The sequence below is a fragment of the Vigna umbellata genome, chromosome 2 (genome assembly GCF_029865625.1).
Source record: "Vigna umbellata cultivar VRB3 chromosome 2, Vumbellata_1.0, whole genome shotgun sequence".
NCBI lineage: Eukaryota > Viridiplantae > Streptophyta > Magnoliopsida > Fabales > Fabaceae > Vigna > Vigna umbellata.
Genome location: NC_142166.1, coordinates 25509887 through 25532569, shown reverse-complemented (window position 1 = coordinate 25532569; position 22683 = coordinate 25509887). Strand labels below are relative to the sequence as shown.

General features: G+C 39.5%; 1 protein-coding gene across 2 annotated transcripts; it reads right to left on the bottom strand.

Annotated features, from left to right (window-relative positions):
* Window positions 1-726: 726 nt before the first annotated feature.
* Window positions 727-20008, bottom strand: LOC124820081 (26S proteasome non-ATPase regulatory subunit 12 homolog A-like). Of its 2 annotated transcripts, XM_088106500.1 has the most exons (12): window positions 19712-19853; window positions 19436-19630; window positions 18593-18700; window positions 18374-18478; window positions 18201-18257; window positions 17909-18105; window positions 2805-2904; window positions 2605-2717; window positions 2361-2511; window positions 2147-2224; window positions 1157-1405; window positions 727-1030 (listed from the first exon to the last, which is right to left on the bottom strand). In XM_088106500.1, the coding sequence occupies exons 1-11, from the start codon at window positions 19820-19822 to the stop codon at window positions 1187-1189; spliced, it is 1434 nt and encodes a 477-aa protein (XP_087962626.1). In that variant the 5' UTR covers window positions 19823-19853; the 3' UTR covers window positions 727-1030; window positions 1157-1186. The 2 variants fall into 2 exon arrangements, with proteins under 2 accessions (XP_087962626.1, XP_087962627.1); XM_088106501.1 differs by lacking the exon at window positions 19712-19853 and adding an exon at window positions 19858-20008 and having other exon boundaries at window positions 2361-2717.
* Between the last annotated feature and the right edge of the window lie 2675 nt (window positions 20009-22683).

Here is a 22683-nt window from a genome sequence, read left to right as displayed (position 1 = left end):
GTTAAAGATCGATGATCGAATAATTCAATGTTTGAATTGTTTATGTTAAAAGATTAAGAATCCTATTTTATTGGAATGTTTCATTATGGTTAATTTAATTCGAAGGTCTTGTGTGTTTAATTATAATTGATATAATCATTATGTATATACTTTGTTAGTATGATTATTTTATCGATAATTTATCTCATACATGTTTTTTTATTTGTGAATGAAATTATCAACAATGATCTATAATATGTTATACATAAACAAATGATATTATAATGTTCCAAAACAAAAATAGACTCATGAAATAACTTTAAAGATTTGAGTTTTTTTAAAAAGTTCTTTTAATATAGATTTTTGAAACAAAGTAATTCTAGTTATTTTATTTCCTTAATTTTATTTACTTTTGAAATATTGTAACTACTAGACAAGACTTTTGAAACTATTATGTTTTGAATTAATTATGTGTGTTGAAAGATTAAGATTTTTGAAAATACATTTCCGTACTACGATAAAGTTTTAAAATTGACCAACTTTTATAAAATCATGACATCCTAGAAACCGAGATATTACACACACCCTTGACAAACTCCAAAGTTAAGCACTCAAACAAAAGAAACACACCCTTGACAAACTCCAAAGTTAAGCACTCAAACAAAAGAAAAATTCAGCTAGCAAAATGTAAAGGAAAAAAAAAAATAACAAGACACCCGCATCTAAAACACAGAAGAAACTGAATAGTGAACCCAAGGAATGCAGGAGAATTGAACGGACAAAAGAATACAAGCACTATCTTCCCACTGACCGACCTACAACAAGATCGTTCAGGATCTTCTCATAAGTCGGTGGTAACGTATGAACCATTAGTATACAACACTAAGAAGCATGTATCAACTCTATCTTAATTTCATCATTGACAATAAAATGAAAAAAGAAAGCATTGTCATTTAATCCCCCAATACCTAACCAACCTAATCAGCAACAATTCAAATGATCATATGTCAAAGCAACTTCAGTCCAAAATAACATCTATATTGAGCTCCTCCTGCAGTTACCAGATAGAGCATTGTGATAGATAGTAAAGGAAAAAGTTAAGTAATGAACCATCATGTTTCCATATATTTCAAAACTTAATTCCATATATTACTCTCGTAAGGACCTTTAGAATTACCTGTAACTTTTAATAGTGGCATGGACCTTCTTAAACCGTCAAGGCAGCCTTATGCACCATGGTTTCCTTGTGTATTTGGTGGCAGCTCTTCTCCACAAGATCAAGCAGCCTCTCCAAGTTTGCTGCCCATGAGTTAAGAACATCGTTGCTATCCTTGGCTCTTTGGAAAGAAACTATTCCCATGGGTCTATCAATTTTCGCCACCAATGCCTTGGACACAACCATATCTGAAAGATGCTTCTCAGCTTCCTAAAGTTTGCAAGGAGAATTAGTTAGAATCTTCAAAATAGTTTTGCAACATGTGTATTCATTGTAGATCATTAAGAAACAATATAACGATCAGTTTGAGGGGTAAATGTACTATTCAGATCTTTTAAGCTGTGGGGCAATACCTATTAAAATCTGTGCAGGAAAACACATTTGTGTAATATTAGGAAGTCTAAATATCAAATTTGGTTTCTTTTTATGTTCTGATTTGCAATTATTATGGCCCCCTTATTTTCTATCATGATTTCAGTCCCCTTATTTTAGAAAATCAGCAATTTAGGTTCAATTCTTAATTTTGCATGTTTAATTTTTTTTATTTAATTAATTGAACTATTTGCCAATGGAACGCGAATATGTCGGATCTATGGTTCAAATGACCAAAAGAAAAATAATGCAAAAGTGAAAGATAAAATTGTGGTGTTTTACAAAAATGTGAAGTAAAATTGTAAAAAATAAAGGAGACCAAAATCACAAATCAGGAAATAAATTGTAATTTAGCCTACTAAGGCAAAGAGAATATCTGAGGAGGCAGTTGTCCTGAAAAGCTTATATGTAGGTTCATTCCTGACTAAAGCAGAATATAACATGAAACTACCTTGCCACTGGTTAGTGTGAAGGACCTGAGATATTTATCTGAAACACTACAGGCTTACCCAAACACATTAAAAACAACCAATTACCACATATAACCTTTCGGCACATAATCATAACTAGCATTCTAACCTGGACACTGAAGCACAAAAGCTCTGCAAGTCTTTTCAAAGTAATCCTCGCATAGTATTTTGATATAACAAGAATATTCTGGCAAGGTAAACAAAAATTAACGTTCACATTAAGAAGTGCTGAAAACTGAAAAATAAGACATTCACAAAATACCTCCCAAGCAATTTGGAGGGAGAGAGGGTACATACGAAATATAATAATGTAAGGGAATTACATGTTCAATTACTCTTTCCCTTAGATCTTCTTCTGCTTCTTCACCCAAATTCTCTTCAAGGATATTCTCATTCTCAAACTCATCCTTGTATGAATCCCAAAGAGTTGTCCACTGGATAACCTCCATAGTGACCAACTGTTTCAACAGTAACCTACAACGTGATGTGTAACAGGTGCAGCAAATGAGAAGGAAAGCATGACTAAAATGCCTAACACAACACAAGCCCAAGCTTAGGGTGGCGTACTTAAAGTTCGGAATCTCAGACAGATTCCTATCCTCCAAGGTGCAACTGAGAAGGCTTGACTGCATTGGATCATGTGGTGATAGAACCAAGTACCAGCATATCTTCCTCAGGATCTACACATAAGGAAAATGTTCAGAAAAAAAAGGAGAAACACTATCTGACAATAACAGATAAATCAAATCAGTAAAAGGGAACCCTACTGGAATCCACTCGGTAGGATTTTCTTTGACAGATGGAATCTCATATATTGCCTTGTAGCATCGGCAAATTTCAAGGTAATCCTTTTTATGGGAATAGTACCTTCAAAATAAACAGAAATCATCACAAGAAAACCAAAAAATTATGATCAGCCTGCAAGCATCATCTGAAAGTAGGCATCAAAACAATGCAACACCAAAAGCAAATGAAACAGAGCAACCATATTAAAAAGAATCTTTGTAGATTATTTGATAGGATATAATATGATAGATTATAATGGGTAATAGGTGCAAGTCAGATGAAAGAGTTTAGGAATTAATTGTTGTTGGGTAGATGGAAGGGGGTTGCCTTTATAAGAGGCCGGGGGGGGGGGGGGGGGGGGGGGGGGGGGGTTGTCTGGTATAGGGGAGCTTTTTGATATTCATTGTATTGACCGGAGGTTGTTCGTGTGGAAGGGAGAGTGCTCCCTTGGGGAAAGATTGTAAACACTTCTTTCTTTGATTACATAAGCAATATACATTCATATTCTTTCTTGTGTGTGAGTGGGTATTGTGAGGAGTCAAACATTGGTTTCTTGACAAAAAAAACCTAACAAATTGGTTCGACCTGTCGGATCATTGGGAGAGAAGCGTGATGGAAGGAAGAATGAAGGCTTTGAGGAAAGGATGGATCGAAGAATGAATGCCCTGGAGGGAAGGATGGATTCGTTGGAGACAACATTGGAGGAATTAAAAGCAGAGACACGGGGTATACGCCAAGAACTTAAAGAACTCATGCGAGTTCTTGGAGGCAGGGCACGGAACCAGGAAAAAGGATTATTAGAAGGCAGTCCAGCATCTGTAAATGGAGATCAAGATTTTGTTAATGGAGGAAAAATAGGAAGGGGGGGTCGTCTGGTATAGGGGAGCTTTTTGATATTCATTGTATTGATAGGACGTTGTTCCTGTGGAAGGGAGAGTGCTCCCTTGGGGAAAGATTGTAAACACTTCTTTCTTTGATTACATAAGCAATATACATTCATATTCTTTCTTTTGTGTGTGAGTGGGTATCGTGAGGAGTCAAACATTGGTTTCTTGACAAAAAAAGCCTAACAAATTGGTTCGACCTGTCGGATCATTGGGAGAGAAGCGTGATGGAAGGAAGAATGAAGGCTTTGAGGAAAGGATGGATCGAAGAATGAATGCCCTGGAGGGAAGGATGGATTCGCTGGAGACAACATTGGAGGAATTAAAAGTAGAGACACGGGGTATACGCCAAGAACTTAAAGAACTCATGCGAGTTCTTGGAGGCAGGGCACGGAACCAGGAAAAAGGATTATTAGAAGGCAGTCCAGCATCTGTAAATGGAGATCAAGATTTTGTTAATGGAGGAAAAATAGGAAGGAGAGAGGAATTTCTTCAAGATGTCTTGAAAGGAAAGAAAGAGGGGAAGACAAGTATGGATGCTGAGAAAGATATTTTGCATTCAAGATATCAAGAAAGCAAAGCAACCCTCGGATAAAGGAGAAAATTCAATCAAAACTCAACCATAACCTGGAAGTAAAAGTAGTCCAGAGGTTCAAGACTTGGCAACAAAAATCCAAGAATTCTTCTTGGGAAGATCTTGCAGCAACTTTGACAAGGATAGTTGAGGGGAACAGGAGAAACATGGTATGGGATGGTTTGACAGCAGTTACAGGGACTGGGAGTGGGAAAATTTTCATCCAAGAATTCAGGATATGGTTGTCACAAACATGTAAAACACCAGAAGACCAATGGCAGGGATATTTCCTAGCAGGGCTGCAATATGACGTTCAGAGGAAACAATTAGCTCAGCATGATGATGATGAACTTGGATGGTCTAATCAACAAGCTCTTTCCTTTTTAGCTTCTAGGATGAACAAATCTGGACAAGGAAAGGGCTTAGCCAGTGCTGCTGCTATAAAAATACAAGAAAAGTTTTGGGGTTGGAAGAAGAGTGTTGAATATAGTGAAAAACTATATTTAGATTAATCTCCCTTGTGTAAAATACATACATAGGGTTCTCTATTTATAATAGAAGAAATATGGGCTAAGCCCAAAATACAAATGAGAAATAATAACAAACTAACTAAAAGATAAAAGATATAATATATCTAACACTCCCCCTCAAGCTGGAGCATACAAATTGTATGAACTAAGCTTGGAATAGATGAACTCAGTGTTGAACTAGATGATTTGTCTTCAAGAGTGTGAGGCAAACATAGATGGACTAACAACAGCTTGTGAAACTTCAACTTCAAAAGTGGATGAAGGAGAGCAGTGGTGGACAATGACAAACTACAAGGACTGATTCCCAATCAATGATGGATGAGTGACGGGATCAACAGTGGAAGCTGAAAGTTAAGAGCTACAAAACTGCAGGGACTACACTAAATCCTCATCAATGATGGATGGGTGATGGGATCAACAGTAGTAGCTGAAATCTACAAAACTGCAGGGACTACACCCATATATATGTGAGTTGTCTTGGAACCATACTCCCCCTCACTGCAGGGACTAAATTGCCATCACTGACTGATGGGGCCTGCAGGGACTAAATTGCCTTCACTGATTGATGGGGCCTGTAGTGGCTGGAAGCGACAAAACTACAGGGACTGCCATCACTAACTGACGAGGTGATGGGGGCCTACAGTGGTTGGAAGCATACGGCGCCTGGCAGCGGCAAACGGCGCAGACAGCGGCAAACGGCGCGAACAGCGGCAAACGGCCGGACAGCGGCAAACGGCCGGACAGGCATCAGCAGCTGAGACGAAGCACACAACGCAGAAGCGGCATCAGCAGCTGAGACGAAGCACACAACGCAGAAAGGAAGGTCCGACGATGCGGAACGTGCGGCGAGATGAAGATGCTTTGAAAACAGACGAAGATGGCAGCAATGGCTGCTCTGGAAGGTCTGAACAGAGAGAGGGAGGTCCGGCGAGACAACTGGCAGCGTCGCGGTTTGATGACGATGCTGGGAAGGCGGCGCGTGACAAACACGCACCCGAGATCTGACGGAGAAGAAGCGGCGCGTGGCGGAGCGTGGGAAAGAGTCAGACGCCGGCACCGGTGGGGTTGGTCGTCGCGTGAAGAGGCGAACCAGATCCAGTGGTTGCCGGACGGAACTGTGACGGTGGCCGGCGACAAGGCGGCGGCGGACTGGCCGGAAAGAAGCACTGCGTGGCGGCGCGTGACTGAGAGGTGGCTCTCGAAACCGGCGTGGTTGGTCGTCGCTCGAAGAGACGGTCCAGATCCGCAGGTCACCCGTCGAAACTGTGACGGTGGCCGACGGTGGCGGCGGCAACGGCAGCGGCGGCGACAGTGGCGGCGGCGACGGTGGCCGGAGTTAGCAGCGACGGCAGCGGAAAGTGGCGGCGACAGCAGTGGCACACTGGGTTTGGACTGGTGCTGACTGTGACAGAGATTTAAGAAGAAAAAATGGACTGCCCACTGAGATTTTAGGGGCTGCCGGCGGCCATGGCGGCCGGCCGCCTACAGACAGCAGAAACCCTCGAAGAAAATCAGAGAACCTGCTCTGATACCATATTAGAAAGTGAGTTTAAGCCTAACTCAACCCCACAAAACCGGCTTGTAAGGTGAGGTTTGCACCTCACTTATATATTATAATTTGGCCTTATCTCTAGTCGATGTGGGACTTCCAACACACCCCCTTCACGCCGAGGTATAGACATCTCATGCGTGATAGTAGAAATTGGGTGGTCCAATAGCGGCCCGATTGCGGGTGGAATAGAAGAATAGAATGTCCACTTAGAACTCGCTAGGATAGACACTAACCATGGCTCTGATACCATGTTGAATATAGTGAAAAACTATATTTAGATTAATCTCCCTTGTGTAAAATACATACATAGGGTTCTCTATTTATAATAGAAGAAATATGGGCTAAGCCCAAAATACAAATGAGAAATAATAACAAACTAACTAAAAGATAAAAGATATAATATATCTAACAAAGAGAAAAGAATTCTTGATCATTCCTCAGAAAATTGTTAAAATCTAGGCCCATGTAAGTGGTCACTAGGTCAAAAGGCAGTATAGAACAATCATATGGTCCATGAGAATTATAGAAAAGAAGCAACTCTTAAAGGAGTCAACAATTCTTTCATATAGACCACCACCCAAGCCTCTAGACCTGAATTAGAGGGCAATAGCCAGTTGGTTCCCTTCCTATAATTAAGATAAGCCATGGGAACAAGCATTATTGTACCAACCTTGAGGACAAGGTTGTTTTGCAGCAGGGTGTAATGATAGGATATAATATGATAGGTTATAGTGGATAATAGGTGTAGGATGGAGGAAACAGTTTAGAAATTAATTGTTGTTGGGTAGTTAGAAGTGGGTTGCCTTTATAAGAAGGCAGGCGGTTCTGGTATAGGGGAGCTTTTTGATATTTAGTGTATTGATAGGAGGTTGTTCCTGTGGAAGGGAGAGTGCTCCCTTGCCGAAAGATTGTAAACACTTCTTTCTCTGATTATAGAAGCAATATTGTTGTAATTAGAGAAGATATCTTTAGAATCTTCCTAATTAGAGAAAATAAATATTTAATCTTCTATTTTATTTTGCTTACCTAGTTTTCCTATTTTCCTTTTAAGGAGAATTAGATTATTACAAATAGAGGATATGAGAATGTATATTTTTATAATTGAGAATAATAAAATTAGTCTTATTTTCAACTAATATACATTCATATTCTTTCTTTTGTGTGAGTGGGTACTGTGAGGAGTGAAAGATTGGTTTCTTGACAAAAGAAACCTAACATTATTGAAATTGATTTTGAAAAATAGAACCAAATTAAAAAAAGCTGTGAGAACTAGGTAACTCAGTTTATAGGGATTGTATAATGACAAACAGAAAATAAGAGTTATTTGGTAATAGTCACTAAATGAAAATTAGATAATGTTGTTTGAAAGGGTTCCAACTTCAGAGTTCACAACATAACGTATTTACAGAATGATAGTCATTCTCAAAACAATAATCAAAGGTACAAAAAGGCATCTTTATGTAAGGTAAGGAAAAATAGAACCAGTATCGTGTTGAATTAAGAAAATAATTCCTTAACGCCAGTCAATGCATGATACAGTTAGTATCATGCTACAGTTAGTATCATGCTAGGACTGACAGTTGTGCAAGACATAAACACTAGAGCTCCAAAGTTGGTTTAAACATGGTAAAAGAAAAAGAGATATGCTTTTGACAAAAAGGTTACACCAGACGAATAAAAAATGAAAATTGATTAGTTGGAAAGAAATAAGTGACTGTCAAATAACGTCTGTCTAATAATTTGAAGAAAGTGATGTCAACCGTAATGTGATCTACTTTTGAAATCATGTACTTTTGCAAGAATCATCATTGAAATTAAAATTTATGCTTCCGACAAAAGTTAGAGAAACTGTTCAGGTTCATCACAATTATATTCATTACACAAAAAGCTATCCACAATCTAAAACATAATGTTTCATGTTTTATTTAATATCATGTATAGTAAGTGCATATACGCCAGGTTGCAAAACTCAGGATATTTTTGGAAGCAGACCCATTAGAGGATATCAAGAAGAAACTAGACAAATTTTACATGATGTTGATCCTTCGTGCCCTACATCCTGATTTTGATCATCTTAGAGATCAACTTATGACCGGTCGTGGGGTCCCCTCCATGGAAACATTAACCACTCGCTTTATGCGTGTTCCGGTACCTCAAACTCAGGAAGCGCATGAACTAGAGGAGCCATCTGTCATGGTTGTCATAAGAGGAAGAGGAAGACGTGGCACTAGAGGAGGAGGACGAGGAGGTCGGGGACGTCCTCAATGCACATACTGTAAAAGGATGGGTCACACTCAAGAGAATTGCTACTCCTTACATGGTTTCCCTTCCAAAACTGTCAATATTTCAAAGATTAAAATTTCCACTTCGGAGACTGAAACTTCCACTTCTAAGTTCACCGAGAATGAATATAAAGAGTATCTAAGGTTAAAGTCTAATAGCTTGGCAAAGTCATCTCAATCTCCCAGTTCATCAACAACCTGCATTTTTTAATCTATGGAAGGTCAAAATTCATGGCTAATTGACTCAGGTTCTTCTGATGACATTTCTAGTAATACCTCTTTGTTCTCTTCCATTTCCTTTAAAAAAAAAAACTCATTTCATAACCCTTGCAAATGGATCTAAAACTTCCTCTAAAAGAGTCGGTCATGTTTCCTTTTCTCCCTCCCTCAATCTCAACTTTGTCTTTTTTGTCCCTAATTCTCCTTTTAATTTAATTTTCCTAAGCCAGTTGACTAAAATGTTAAATTGTTCAATAGCCTTTGATCACAAATCTTTTGTTATTGAGGAGTGTGGTTCGAAGAGACAGATTAGAGAAGGATATGAAGCTGGCGGATTATACCATTTTGGATTTGTCCAAGGGTGTCTTGTGTTGCTACTCGTAATCCTAGAGTGCTACATGATCGACTTGGCCATCCTCATTTGTCCAAATTAAAAAAGATGTATCCTGAACTCCAGACCATAAAATGTGAGTCATGTCAATTAGGAAAACATATTAGATCTTCCTTTCCTAAAAGGTCTCAAGCAATATGTAATTCTAGTTTTTCCATCATCATCCATTCTGATATATGGGGACCTAGTCATATCTCCTCCTTTGGTTTTAGATATTTTGTTACCTTCATGATGAGTATTCAAAATGTACTTGGGTTTATCTTATGAAAAATCGTTCTGAATTGTTAGCTATCTTTACATTCTTTTTGAATCAAATCAAGAATCAAAATATTAAGAAGTGATAATGCAAAAGAGTATTTATCATCCTCCTTTTCTACCATCTTGAGTTCCTATCGTATCTTACATCAGTCTACTTGTCCTCATACATCGCAGCAAAGAGGTATAGCAAAACGAAAAAATAGATACTTGGTTGAAATTTCCTCATACATCCTCTCTTTCATACATCTCCCCGAGTGTTTGACTGTGTATGTTTTATTCATGACATGTCTGCAGGTCTAAACAAACTCTCCACTCGCGCTCTTAATTGTGTCTTCTTAGGCTGTTCTCGACTCCAAAAAGGATATCGATGTTACTCTCCTGAAACTAAGAAGTATTACATGTCTACCAATGTCACATTCTGATAGGATATGGAGGGTTTATGAGAGGAGAAAGAAGAATGAGAGAGAAGTTAATGAGATATAACTATTTTAACAGTTAGGAGAGGAGGGAAATAAGCGCTATTATAAATAGAGCTTTTGTATATTGTATAGGGAGTTTTTGAATTCTTTTTGTAAAGACAAGAATCATTATCCTGTGGAAGGGGAAGTAGGCTCCCATAAAGGTGTTAGGGTGTGTACATTGATTGAGATATTAATACAGATTCATTCTTTTTACCATCTGTTTTCTTGTTGGAGTGTGTGTGAGTTGAGTTAGATTGGTTTACTAATCCAGAAACCTATCAATTTGGTCTAACCTGCCCGATCTTTGTGAGAGAGAGGTGTGATGAAGGGGAAGTTAAGTGCATTGGAAGGTAGAGTAGACGGGAGGATGAAAGTTACAGAGGAGCAAATGGAGGCCATAGAGATTACTATGGATGGATTGAAAGCAGAGACGACAGCGTTTCAACAGGAAATCTGATTAGTATCTGAACTCTCAACACTTGCAATAAACCGAATGAATAACGAAGGAATGGAATTCTTTTATTGATGATAAAATCTGACTTAACAAAAGCAAACAATAGCGGGGAGCATAACCTCCTTCAGTCACTTGGGAGCATAACCTCCTTTGCAAAACTCAATAATCAAAAGGATGCCTTCCACCATAGCGTTAGGCTTTATTTATATTAAATATCCCTAGAATATAATTCTATTTAGTATAATTAACTTATACTGAATATCTCCATAGGATATAGCTCTAATTACTGTAATTAAGTTAGACTACATATTTTCCTAGGATATATTACTGTAATTAACTTATACTGAATATTTTCCTAAAATACATTACTATAATTACTACTAAATCTTTCCCGCCTATCCTAACTGTTGTCCCAGTTAGGATAGTCCTCTTCAACCGATCGGCAAATGGTCTTTGTTGCTCCCCATTGCTACGCTCGAGCTCTCACCGCCTTTGGCCGTTCAGCTCGACTCCTCCCCGTCTTCCATCGTTCAACCTGACCTTTCCCCGCTTCCCACCGTTCGGCTTGGTCTTCCTTCCTCCAACGTTCGGCCTTCTCCTTCTCTCCTAAACCTTTTTCTCTCATACATCTTCCAACCCCTAACATTACCCACCGCCCGATGATCAACCTTGTCCTCAAGGTTGAAATCTGGATATTGCTCTGTGATAGTTATTGCATCCTCCCAGGTTGCTCCGTCCAATCCCCCTTCTTACCATTCTACTAACATTTGTTGCACCTCGTCCTCCCCTTGTTGAACCTGTCTCTTATCCAAAATTCGGATAGGCCAAAAAGACGGCCCCTCCCCTTGCAAGTCTATTGGCACTTCCTTCTCCACCCTTTTTTCCCCCACTTCCTTCTTCAACTGGGATACATGGAATACTGGATGTATTCGTGCGATATCTGGCAATTGGAGCCTAAAAGCCACCTCTCCGACCTTTTGTGTGAATTGGAAAGGCCCAAAATACGAGCGGCTAGCTTAGGATGTAGTCTGGTCGGCATGGAAGTCTGCCTGTGCGGTCTAATCTTAAAGTACACCCAATCTCCAACTTCTACATCCGCTGGTCTCTTTTTTTTGTTGGCCTATTGCACCATCAATTCTTGAGCACGTGCTAAATGAAACTTTAGCGGCTTCAGGGCTTTGTCTCGCGTTTGCAGCTTCTGACCGACTACTTCAACTAAGGTTTCCCCTGGTACGAACCTGTGCAGAGAAGCAGGAGACCTCCCATATACTATTTCGAACGGCATACACCCTGCTGCTTCTTGGTAGCTAGTATTGTACCAATATTCGACCCATTGTAGCACTGAACTCCACTCCTTTGGTTGTTCTGAGCAAAAACATCTCAGATAACCCTCCAACACCCTGTTCAGCACCTCGGTCTGCTCGTCCGATTCAGGATGATAGGCAGTGCTCATCTGTAGTTGGGTACCCTGCATTTTAAATAGCTCCTTAAGAAGATACTTAAAAACAGTGGACCTCTATCACTAACAATAGACATTGGTACCCATGCAATCTGACAATCTCCTTAACAAATACCTCAGCTATGGTACGGGCGAAATAGGGATGTTTCACTAGGATGAAGTGCCCATATTTGCTGAGACGGTCTACCACCACCAGTACAACATCATACCCTTGAGATTTGGGCAACTTCACTACAAAATTCATGCTTACTTCCTCCCAAATAGCGTTGGGTATGGGCAAAGGTTGCTGCAACCCCTATGGTGAAGATAACAGGTATTTATGTTGTTGGCACACCAGGCAGCTTGCAACGAAATCAGTTACTGCTTTCTTCATCCCTATCCAATAAAGTGATTGAGCTATCTTGCGATACGTCCGGTATACCCCTAAATGTCCCCCTGTCTGAGTCATGTGAAACTTAGCTATTAGTTTAGGTACCCAAGCGGATTGAGCCGAGATCACCAGTCTCCCCTTGTAGTGCAGTCTGCCATGCTCCATGGTAAAAGATGGGTGCAAGTTGGGGTTCTTCTCAAGGTCTTCCATTACGTTCTTCAATGCTTCATCCGCCTCAACCTCCTTCAGAATCTCTCCAATGTCTTGCCAATAATGCCTAGCCACCACCCTCAATTCCTTCTCATCCTCTGTACCTTCCTCCTTTTTTCTAGATGGAGCATCTGCAACCCTGTTGGTAGCCCTTGTCTTATACATAATTTTAAAATCATACCCTAGGAACTTTGCGATCTAAATCTGCTGATTCTGAGTGGTGATGCGTTGCTCCAATAGGTATCAAAGGCTCCTTTGGTCCGTGTGAACTACAAATCTTTAGCCCAATAGATAGGGTCTCTAGTGTTGTATGGCCATAACCAAAGGCATCAGTTCTTTCTGGTATACCAATTTATTCAACAATCCCTCCGATAATGCTTTGCTGAAGAAGGCAATGGGCATTTTTCCTTGGGTGAGAACTGCCCCTACTTCTCCTCCCGAAGCATCACACTCAATATGGAAAGGTTGGTCAAAGTCAGGTAGATCTCTATATGGCCTCAAGCAATCACAACGTGCTTGGTTTGGAAAGTTTAGCTCCATTGTTCAAAATTTTGGGCTAAAACGTAGTGAAGCAGAGCATTCGATTTTTTCCTGTCATTCTTCTCTTGGGAAATGTGTTTACTTAAAAGTATATGTTGATGATATTGTCATTATAGGAAATGATGTTGTTGGAATATCTCAACTGAAAGAGTACTTTCAAACCAAGGATCTTGGAAATCTCAAATACTTCTTAGGCATGAAGTAGCACAATCAAAAGATGGAGTTGTAATCTCCCAGAGGAAGTATGCTCTTGATATATTACAAGAAACAGACATAATTGATTGCAGACTGGTAGACAGTCCCATGGACCCAAACCAGAAGTTAAGGACAGAGGAAGGTGAATTATTATCCGATCCAGAGAGGTATAGGAGACTGGTTGGAAAACTGATTTATCTCACTTATACAAGGCCAGATCCATCCTTTGCAATTGGAGTGGTTAGTCAGTTCATGTAAGCTCCATGTGTCAACCATTGGAATGCTCTCATTCGCATTCTAAGATATATCAAAAAGGCTCCCGGGCAAGAATTGTTATATGAAGATAAAGGAAGTTGTTATGTACCTGAGGTCGATACGTAACGATCCACGAACACAATAGGCAATAAAACTAAAGAATGAATGATAATGAACGAATGATTCTCTTTCATTATGGTAATATCTAAATAAACAAAGGTAAACAATAATTGGGAGCATAACCTCCATCAATTATTTGGGAACATAACCTTCCTCACAAGACAATATTGTTTGTCACACAACTCAATAATCAAAAGCATACCCTTAACCCAAGACTCTAGCTTTATTTATACTATTTATTTCCCGCCCCATCTCTTACTAAATATTCCCTTAGAATATATTTGCATTTAATATAAATATCTCTATATTTAATATAAATATCCCCCCGTATATTATCCTAGCATATATCCTTAATTATAAATATCTTATATTAAATATTTCCCTAAGATATATGTTTATTTACTCTAATTAACTTATACTGAATATTCTCTCCTATTGTGGCTCCTTCTACTGTAATTAGCTCTCGCCCCACGCCCCCCTAACCGCTGCGCAGTTAAGATGATGATTCTAACCATTCGACTCAGGTCCTTCGCTGCTTCCCACCGTTCGGCCTAGTCGCTCCCTGCGTCCCAATGTTCGGCCTGGTGGCTCCCTGCCTCCCACCGTTCGGCCTGGTGGCTCCCTGCCTCCCACCATTCGGCCTGGTTGCTCCCTACTTCTCACCATTCGGCCTTGTCGCTCTCTGCCTCCCACCGTTCGGCCCGGTCGTTCCCTGCCTCCCACCGTTTGTCCTGGTCGCTCCCCGTTGTCCACTGTTTGGCCTGGTTGCTCCCCGTTGTCCACCGTTCGGTCTGACTGTTCCCCCTTGTACATCGTTCGGCCTTACCTCTCCATGCCTTCCACAGTTCGGCCTTTACGGTCAATACCGTTCGACCTCACTTCCCTCCTACCTTTCTTCTCCTTCTCATTACCTCCCACCTTATACCCTAACATTACACCCTGCTACAAAACAACCTTGTCCTCAAGGTTGGAATCGGGGAGGTTGATCTCATGGCTCCTCATCAATTCAGGTCTGGAGGCTCGGTGGTGGCCATCCCTCCTCATCTTCCGCCAATATCGTGATTCTCAAGCTCTTGTCCGAACAGTGGTGAGTAGGACCGAACAGACCGCCACATCTAAAGCTCCTTCCTTCTTCCCTCCGTTTCACATATTCCTCATAGGGCAGATTCCTCAGGTTTCTTTCCTTTCGTCCGGACCCCACACTCTCTGTGATTGTCACTCGGCTCTCCGCAGCAGTTACCATTCGGCTCTGGTTAGGGCGACTGGGCTCCAACCGCATATCTGAACCGTTTGGTCTCTCCTCAGATTGATTCTTGATCATACTTCCGCTCCCAGCCTTCACGACCCCTTAGATCTCTTCCACGTCCTTCGCCATTCTCATAGCTATCATCAATTCTTGCGGATCCAGTAGTCGTACTTGCTTTCGAATTGCATCCTATAAGCCTGCCATGAAGTACCCCATCAGCTCGCTTTGGCCACTCCTTTTGCTGTCCCACCAGGATTTCAAACTCCTGGATGTATTCCTCCACTGAGCATGTCTGCTTAATGGCCGCCAGTCTCTCAAAGACTGGTCCCTGATTGCTGCCTCCAAACCGTACCACAATTGCCTCCTTCAGTCTCGTCCACGTTCGGTCGTCTGTTTGCTCCCTCCAGAACTTGAACCAGAATCCGGCACTACCCTCCATACTGATATATGTCAGGCGCAACTTTTCCTCCTCTGACACCCCCTGTAACTCCAAGAATTTATCCGCTCTATTGATCCAATTCAGTGGATCACTCCCTTCAAAAATGGGTAACTCTACCCTTCTTCTCCAATTCAAAGCTTCCTCCCGGCGCCCATCGTCGTTCGGTCCACTGTCCCGCTCAATGTTCAGTCCATCCTCTCCATCACTGTTCGGTCCACTGCCATTCGGTCCTCCATCTTTCTCGCCCTCCTCGTCGTTTACTTTTCCATTGACGGATCCTTGACTCCCTTTTGACTTCCCATCTAGGTGATGAGTTCGTCCTCCCATCATTCCCATCAGCTCTAGTAAATTCTTGCAGATTGCCTCCACCTTCGTCTCCACTACGCCTATGGATAGTTGCATGCTCTCCTGATTCAACCCCACGTGCTCCAATTTGACTTCGACTGCACTCATCCTTCCCTCCACGATTTTTTCTCACTCTTCCCTATCACTCCAGCCGGCATCACACTCCCCTCCTTCGATCCGGCAGATCGGACCAATTGTTACGTACCTGAGGTCGATACGTAACGATCCACGAACACAATAGGCAATAAAACTAAAGAATGAATGATAATGAACCAATGAATTTCTTTTATTGATGGTAATATCTGAATAAACAAAGGTAAACAATAATTGGGAGCATAACCTCCATCAATTATTTGGGAGCATAACCTCCCTCACAAGACAATATTGTCTGTCACAACTCAATAATCAAAAGCATACCCTTAACCCCAGACTCTAGCTTTACTTATACTATTTATTTCCCGCCCATCTCTTACTAAATATTCCCCTAGAATATATGTGCATTTAATATAAATATCTCTATATTTAATATAAATATCTCTATATTTAATATAAATATCCCCCGTATATTATCCTAGCATATATCCTTAATTATAAATATCTTATATTGAATATTTCCCTAGGATATATGTTTATTTACTCTAATTAACTTATACTAAATATTTTCTCGTATTATGGCTCCTGTTATTGTAATTAGCTCCCTCCCCTAACCGCTGCGCAGTTAAGATTATGGTCACTCCCTGCCTCCCACCGTTCGGCCTGGTCGCTCCCTCCCTCCCACCGTTCGGCCTGGTCGCTCCCTGCCTCCCACCGTTCGGCCTGGTCATTGTATGCCTCCCACTGTTCGGCCTGGTTGCTCCCCGTTGTCCACCGTTCGGTCTAACTGTTCCCCCTTGTACACCGTTCAGCCTTACCTCTGCATGCCTTCCACCGTTCGGCCTTTACGGTCAATACCGTTCGGCCTCACTTCCCTCCTACCTTTCTTCTCCTTCTCATTACCTCCCACCTTATACCCTAACAAAAGCATTCAGGTCTTTGGGTATTGTGATGCAAATTGGGCAGGTTGCCTATTGATAGACGGTCTACTACAGGATATTGTGTTTTTCTGGGAAGAAACATTATTTCATGGAAAAGTAAGAAATAGAATATTAGGTTTCTGTAATCGAAAACCTAATTCCCTTCTCTCACAAATCACAACAAGAACACAAAGCAGAAGAATGAATGAAACGCATTGATTTATTTGCACATTAACAATATTGAAAGTCAATGTACAAGTATGGATGTAAGTATGGACGTAAGTATGGGTAACTACGGGAGCCTAATCCCCCTCCTCAGGCCAATGCCCTGATTGTATGAGTAAAACATAACCTAACCTAAAAGACTGACAATTATTCTATTTATAATAGGTTCCTCCCACAAACCGTTATTACAGTTGTGCTTTCCATTGTTCAACGCTCCCGTTAAACCGAACGGCCCCTACCCCTTAACTGTTCAACATTCGCCTCATGCTCCCACTGCATGTGGCCGCTCGGCCCCTACTGCCTGTAGTCGTTCGGCTCCTTTCCCATCACCCTTAACCGCTTGGTTCTTTCCTCTCTCATATACTAGCCAGCTCCTTCCCCATCACCCTTAACGGTTCGGTTCTTTCCTCTCTCATATACTTTCTAGCCCCTATCATAGAATGTAGTAGCTCGATCAGCCAAAGCCGAGTATAGGGCCATGGCGTCACTCACATGTGAACTTATATGGGTGAAACAATTCCTTCAAAACCTTAACTTTTGTCACATCCATACTATGAAGATGTATTGCAATAATCAAGCTGCTCTCCACATTGCATCAAATCCAGTGTTTCACGAGAGGACTAAACATATAGAAATTGATTGTCATTTTGTTCGTGAAAATTTGTTGACTAAAGAAATATGTACTGAGTTTGTTGAGTCAAACAATCAACTCGCACATGTGTTGACCAAGTCATTAAGGGGTCTCGGATTGAGTTTATTTGTTCCAAGTTTGAGGGGGAGTGTTATTTTATATTTAGTTAGTTTGTTATTATTTCTTATTTGTATTTTGAGCTTAGCCCATATTTCTTCTATTATAAATAAAGGATCTTATGTGTATATTCAACACAAGGGAAATTAATCTCATATATAGTTTTCGTTATATTTAACTATAGAATTTCTATTGCAATAATAGCAATATTTATCGCTACTGATAACTATGTTGAAACAGAACAACATCTATATTTTAACACCCCCATTATGAATTCAACAATCAAAACAAGACAGCAAGTAGGGAATCAGTTACCGAATCATTAGTTCATAATAGATCCTCTTCAACTCTGGCAAAGATGGTATATCTACAGGAGCTTCTTCAACAACATTATCACCTTCTTTAGCCTTTTTCTTTTGCTTTGAAACATGAGCATCAAATACTCTTGTACTAATCTTTCTTGAGAGAATCTGAGCACGAACATAATCATGGCGGTCTAGACACAAACGAACCTAAACCACAAGTAAATGCAAGAGAATGACAAATTAACAAAATTAGTGGCCAAAGTGAATTTTAGTACTTAAGGGCATATTAGAATGTATAGTACTTGTTCGAGAATGAAAGCGATTTTCTCAGTTTTTGCCATGGCACCAAAAGTTTCTACCTGTTAAGAAAACCAATAATGTAAGTCACCTGACAACTAGTTGCATTATCCAGTAAAATATCCAAATCAAAGGTGCATAATAAAAATCCATCACAAAATTTAATATTCACACTGACCGCAACTTCTTGCATCAAATCAGCAGCTTCATCAATAAGTCCTTGTTCTTCCTTAATTTTTGCAAGATTCTTGATCAATCGAGCTCTCTCAATCTCAACATATATCTAACATGATACAAATTACAGTACAATGTATATTGAATATGCATCTTATCTTATTAGACTACATCAGAGGACAATAAAAAGGAATCATCTAGAGTGAAAACATCATATGCTCACCTTTCCTGCACATACACTTTCCAAGGTTTCGATGAGGTTTATACGAATTTCAATATGCGGTGTCTCATCAATATATTGCATAGCTTGCTGGACCATCGCTGTTACAGCCTGTATACAAAGGATAGGCTTATGAATGAAGATCATGTTTCTTGTACCAATTGCAATACAACAAGGTAAAATCTCTACTCTGAACAAATAGATTATAACTTGTCAAATGCAAAGCTGTGAGTGTCCTAATAACTTAGTATCGGGACAAAAACAACAGAGAAATTTTCACGGATCAGTTCATAGCTTATAAGGGCAAGAAACTAAGGGTGCAGGTAACACGACTACCAGATCAACTTTATTAGAGACGTTGTGTGGCAAACCAAACCAAGAAGCATAAGTGGTGAAAGACGCATGTTCTGCAGAATGTCTACTCTAACTTTCTAACATAAGTGTAAAAGGTCTTAGCATGGATAGTTATGGTCAAAAATACAAATAACGTTTTTTTTTCTAGTCAAAATGATAATTAAATACATACTTAAGATTAAATTGATGAAATCAACGAATATCACAATACTTAAACTTTTTCTACTAGCGCACATGTCCCGTTGATATTTGGAACAAAATTTCCACAGATAACGGTTAACACAATCCCGGCGAGTAACGAAACACTATAGAATATAGATTACGAAGTAGACGACAACAAATTTTAAAGCAAACAAAGAAAATCAAGGCCACATCAATTAAAGCCCTGACAAACCTAACATAAGTTAAACTACACAGATGATCAGCATAGAAAACAAAACAAAAACTAGATAGGTTTTTGCTCCTAATGAAAAACAAAGAAAGAGCCCTTACCTGCTTAAGCTGGCCACGTCGTTTGGATAACAGAACAATCTGGTCATTGAGAGTGTTCCATGCACGCGCTTCGAAACATAGCCGTAAAATTTCAGTGACGGCGTTTCTTGTGGCGGCGACATCGCCGGTGAGCCTCGCATGCTTCTCGGCATTCAGCAATTGCTCTATTTCGGCGTCTAAATTCTCTACGTTCACCTGAAAATCCAGAAGAATCATCAACTCTGCTAATCAAAATCCAAATTCAAACATTCCAAATTTCTTTTTTCTAAAACCTACGCCAAGCAGCTTCATAGGGAGGTATAAATAAAAGTAGAGACACAAAGTGACATCGAGTAGAAGCAGAGGAAGCGTATAAAGAAGAGTAGAGATCTGGAGCGTGAAGAACATTTCGAAAACATTAGCGCGTAAGAGCAGGGAGGTACCATAGCCATAACCATTGAAGTTAGCGACCTTGCGTGCAGGAGGGGTAGAAGAGAGGAACTTCTGTTGTACTCTACTAGAAAAAGAAAGGAACCACATACACAGCATATCATTAAACTATTTTATGGGCCTAACTATTTTAAACAATTGTGTGGGCCTGTCCTCTCCGCTCTCTTGGTGTACTTCCCAGTTTTGTTACTCAATCTTCAAACTTTTCTAAATACTTAAACATACTCTTTTTATTAAGGTAAAAAAAAAAATATTTTTCCTATAATTATTCTACTCACCCACTTTTACTTTTACATTCGTTTTCTCCTTTCTTCTAAGTCAGTGTCACTTCATCTTTTGTGCTCTTGATCTCCATGCACCACCTTACTTTTGTTCTTACTCTTACTGACACATTTAACCTTCAAGCAACCATTCGAACACATTCTTTTTCTTTTACATTTCTTTCGCCTTCGTTTCTTTTATAGTTTTTTTTTTTTTTAATTCTACTTATTTTTGTGTGTTCTTCTTTAGATTATAAGGTTCACGGATTAAGGTTTATGATTTATATATATTTTATTGTAATTTTTTAATATTTATTAATTGCTATTGTGATTTATTTTTAATTTTATTTTAATTGGTTACGGTTTTGTTATTTTTTTAATTTTATTTATTTTGTGTTTTTTTATTCTCTTTAAATTAGTTATTTGTTATGTGTATTGATTTTATTTTGAATTTATTTGTTATAAAAATGACAAGAACATGATATGCCTATATATCGTGTTTAGAGTTATGTTTAAGGTGAAGCTATGATGGAAGAGCACTTTCAGAAGAACACCAAAGACGCAATGCAACTCTTTTTCGAAGCTTCCTCCAGAGATGAACGCAGCGGAGAGACAAATGAGAACTCGAAGAAGAGTGAAGGAAACTCTAATCGAACCAAATAAGAGATCAGACTCTCAAGAACCCTAGAACATAGGGTTTGTTCGGTGAAAAACCCTAAATGGACAAATAAAAGCGAAATCGAACGGTGAAAGAACCATAGAAGGTGAGGAAACCCTAATCTAAATTGATTAATCGGTGAGAAAGGGAAGAACGAAGGTTGGAGAGGTGTTTAATCGGTCAAAATGTGAAGAAAATGGTGAAGGAAGGGAAAAACCCTAGCGAAATATGTAGATGAATCGGTGATAGTGGAGGAAAGATGAAGAAGTTGGTGAATATTATACTTACGGTGGAGAAGAGATGGATTTGTGATGAAGAATGGTTGAGGCTTGAGAGAAGCTCTCGAGGAAGAAGAAGCTCTCCCTGATGTGCGAGAGAAAAGTGAGGGTTGATGTGAGACTCGCGCAAGGAAATGAAGACGTGGATCTGACGCGTGTTGAAGTTGTGGTAGTACATACAAGCCACAAGCGACGTAGAAGAATCTGGTTGGTGGAGGAGTGGCGTCCTGGAGGAGAGAGAAGCACAAAGGTAAATGGAGAAAATGACCCCAATTTTGGTCATTTTTGGTGAGGCCCAATTGTAGGGACTGATTCACTTACCTAGGTTTGAGTGCCAAAATGAGGGGGCAAACCCTAGATACACATTCACTCTCCCATTTTCACGTTTTGGCTTCTTGGAGAGCTCCATCTTAGGTTTTCATTTTCTCTATTGTTCATCTTTTTGTTTTCTGAATTGATGGAAGTTAAATAAAATGTTGTTCCAGTTCATTGCTCTTTTTTATTTCCCAATTCATTTTCTCTATTCTATTGCAGCATTTCGTTTTCGTTTTCCACTTCATTTTCGTTTTTGCACTTGTTTCCATTTTCCCTTTTGCATTTCGTTTTCTAGCTTGAAGAGCGTTTTTATGTTTGATGCATTTATGTGTTGCGTTTTGGTGTTGTAACTCGTTTTCCAATTTTGCAATTTGGTCATGCATTAATTCATTTTCTGGGTTTTGTTCAGTTTGGAATTCCAGTTTTATTTGCAGTGCTTCACAATGAATTCAATTTCGTTTTGGTGTTTTAAACTCAATTCAATGGCAGCTTAATTGTTTTGTGTTGGTAATTGGTCAAACTGCATTGTCTCCATGAGATTAATTTTTTGTCATTGTGTTCTTGACCTTGCATAGTATTAATCTGTTTTGGGCTTTCCAAATTAGGTATATGCTTAGTTGCCTAATTCGTGTGTGCATAATTGATTAATCGTACAATTGCGTTTGCTTAATTTGTGGTTATGAAAACCCAATTAATCTTCGCTTAGTTGGTTGATTGATGTTGGATTAGGTTGAAGAGAGCGTATAATTAGTTGTAATTAAGGATTGGAATCATTGTAGGGAAGCCAATAACAAACCTGTCATAATCATTGTTTTAATTTGAGTCTTTATTAGTGTTAGAATTTTGGACTTTGTTTCTCAACACCAAGAGGGGGGTTGAATTGGTGTTTTATAAAAACTAACACTTTTCAAATCTTTTTCGCAAAAGGTATGATTCTTGAAAAACTTTCTTGTGTCGTAAGCAATGTGTGCAATGAAACCAGTATGCATGTAAAGACTATAACAAAATGAATGCACGAATATAAAGAGATAGAGAGAAGAAAATCAAACTCAGTTTTTATAGTGGTTCGGCCTCAATGCCTACATCGAGTTAGCCTCCCAATCAACCTTAGATTGGAGAGAAATTCACTATAATGATCAGAGTATTACAGCTAAGGCTTTATAGAGCAACTCTCAAATGTAAACACCTCACAAACTTTCAATCAAATATAGAAGGTTTAAACCCTCCCTTGGTCCTTAAGTTTGTATGAAAATCTCAGTTGGGTCCTCAAGTTTTTTTCTGTCTCAATTGGGTCATATTTTTTGTAAA

Excerpts from the sequence above, each read along its gene's own strand:
- LOC124820081 (XM_088106501.1), bottom strand. The coding sequence starts at position 19,968 with ATGATATGCTGTGTATGTGGTTCCTTTCTTTTTCTAGTAGAGTACAAC. Across the intron at positions 18,106-18,200 it reads TCGCTTTCATTCTCGAACAA|GTTCGTTTGTGTCTAGACCG; the intron begins GTACTATACATT and ends CTTGTGGTTTAG. Across the intron at positions 2,905-17,908 it reads TATTATGAACTAATGATTCG|GTACTATTCCCATAAAAAGG; the intron begins GTAACTGATTCC and ends TTTATTTTGAAG.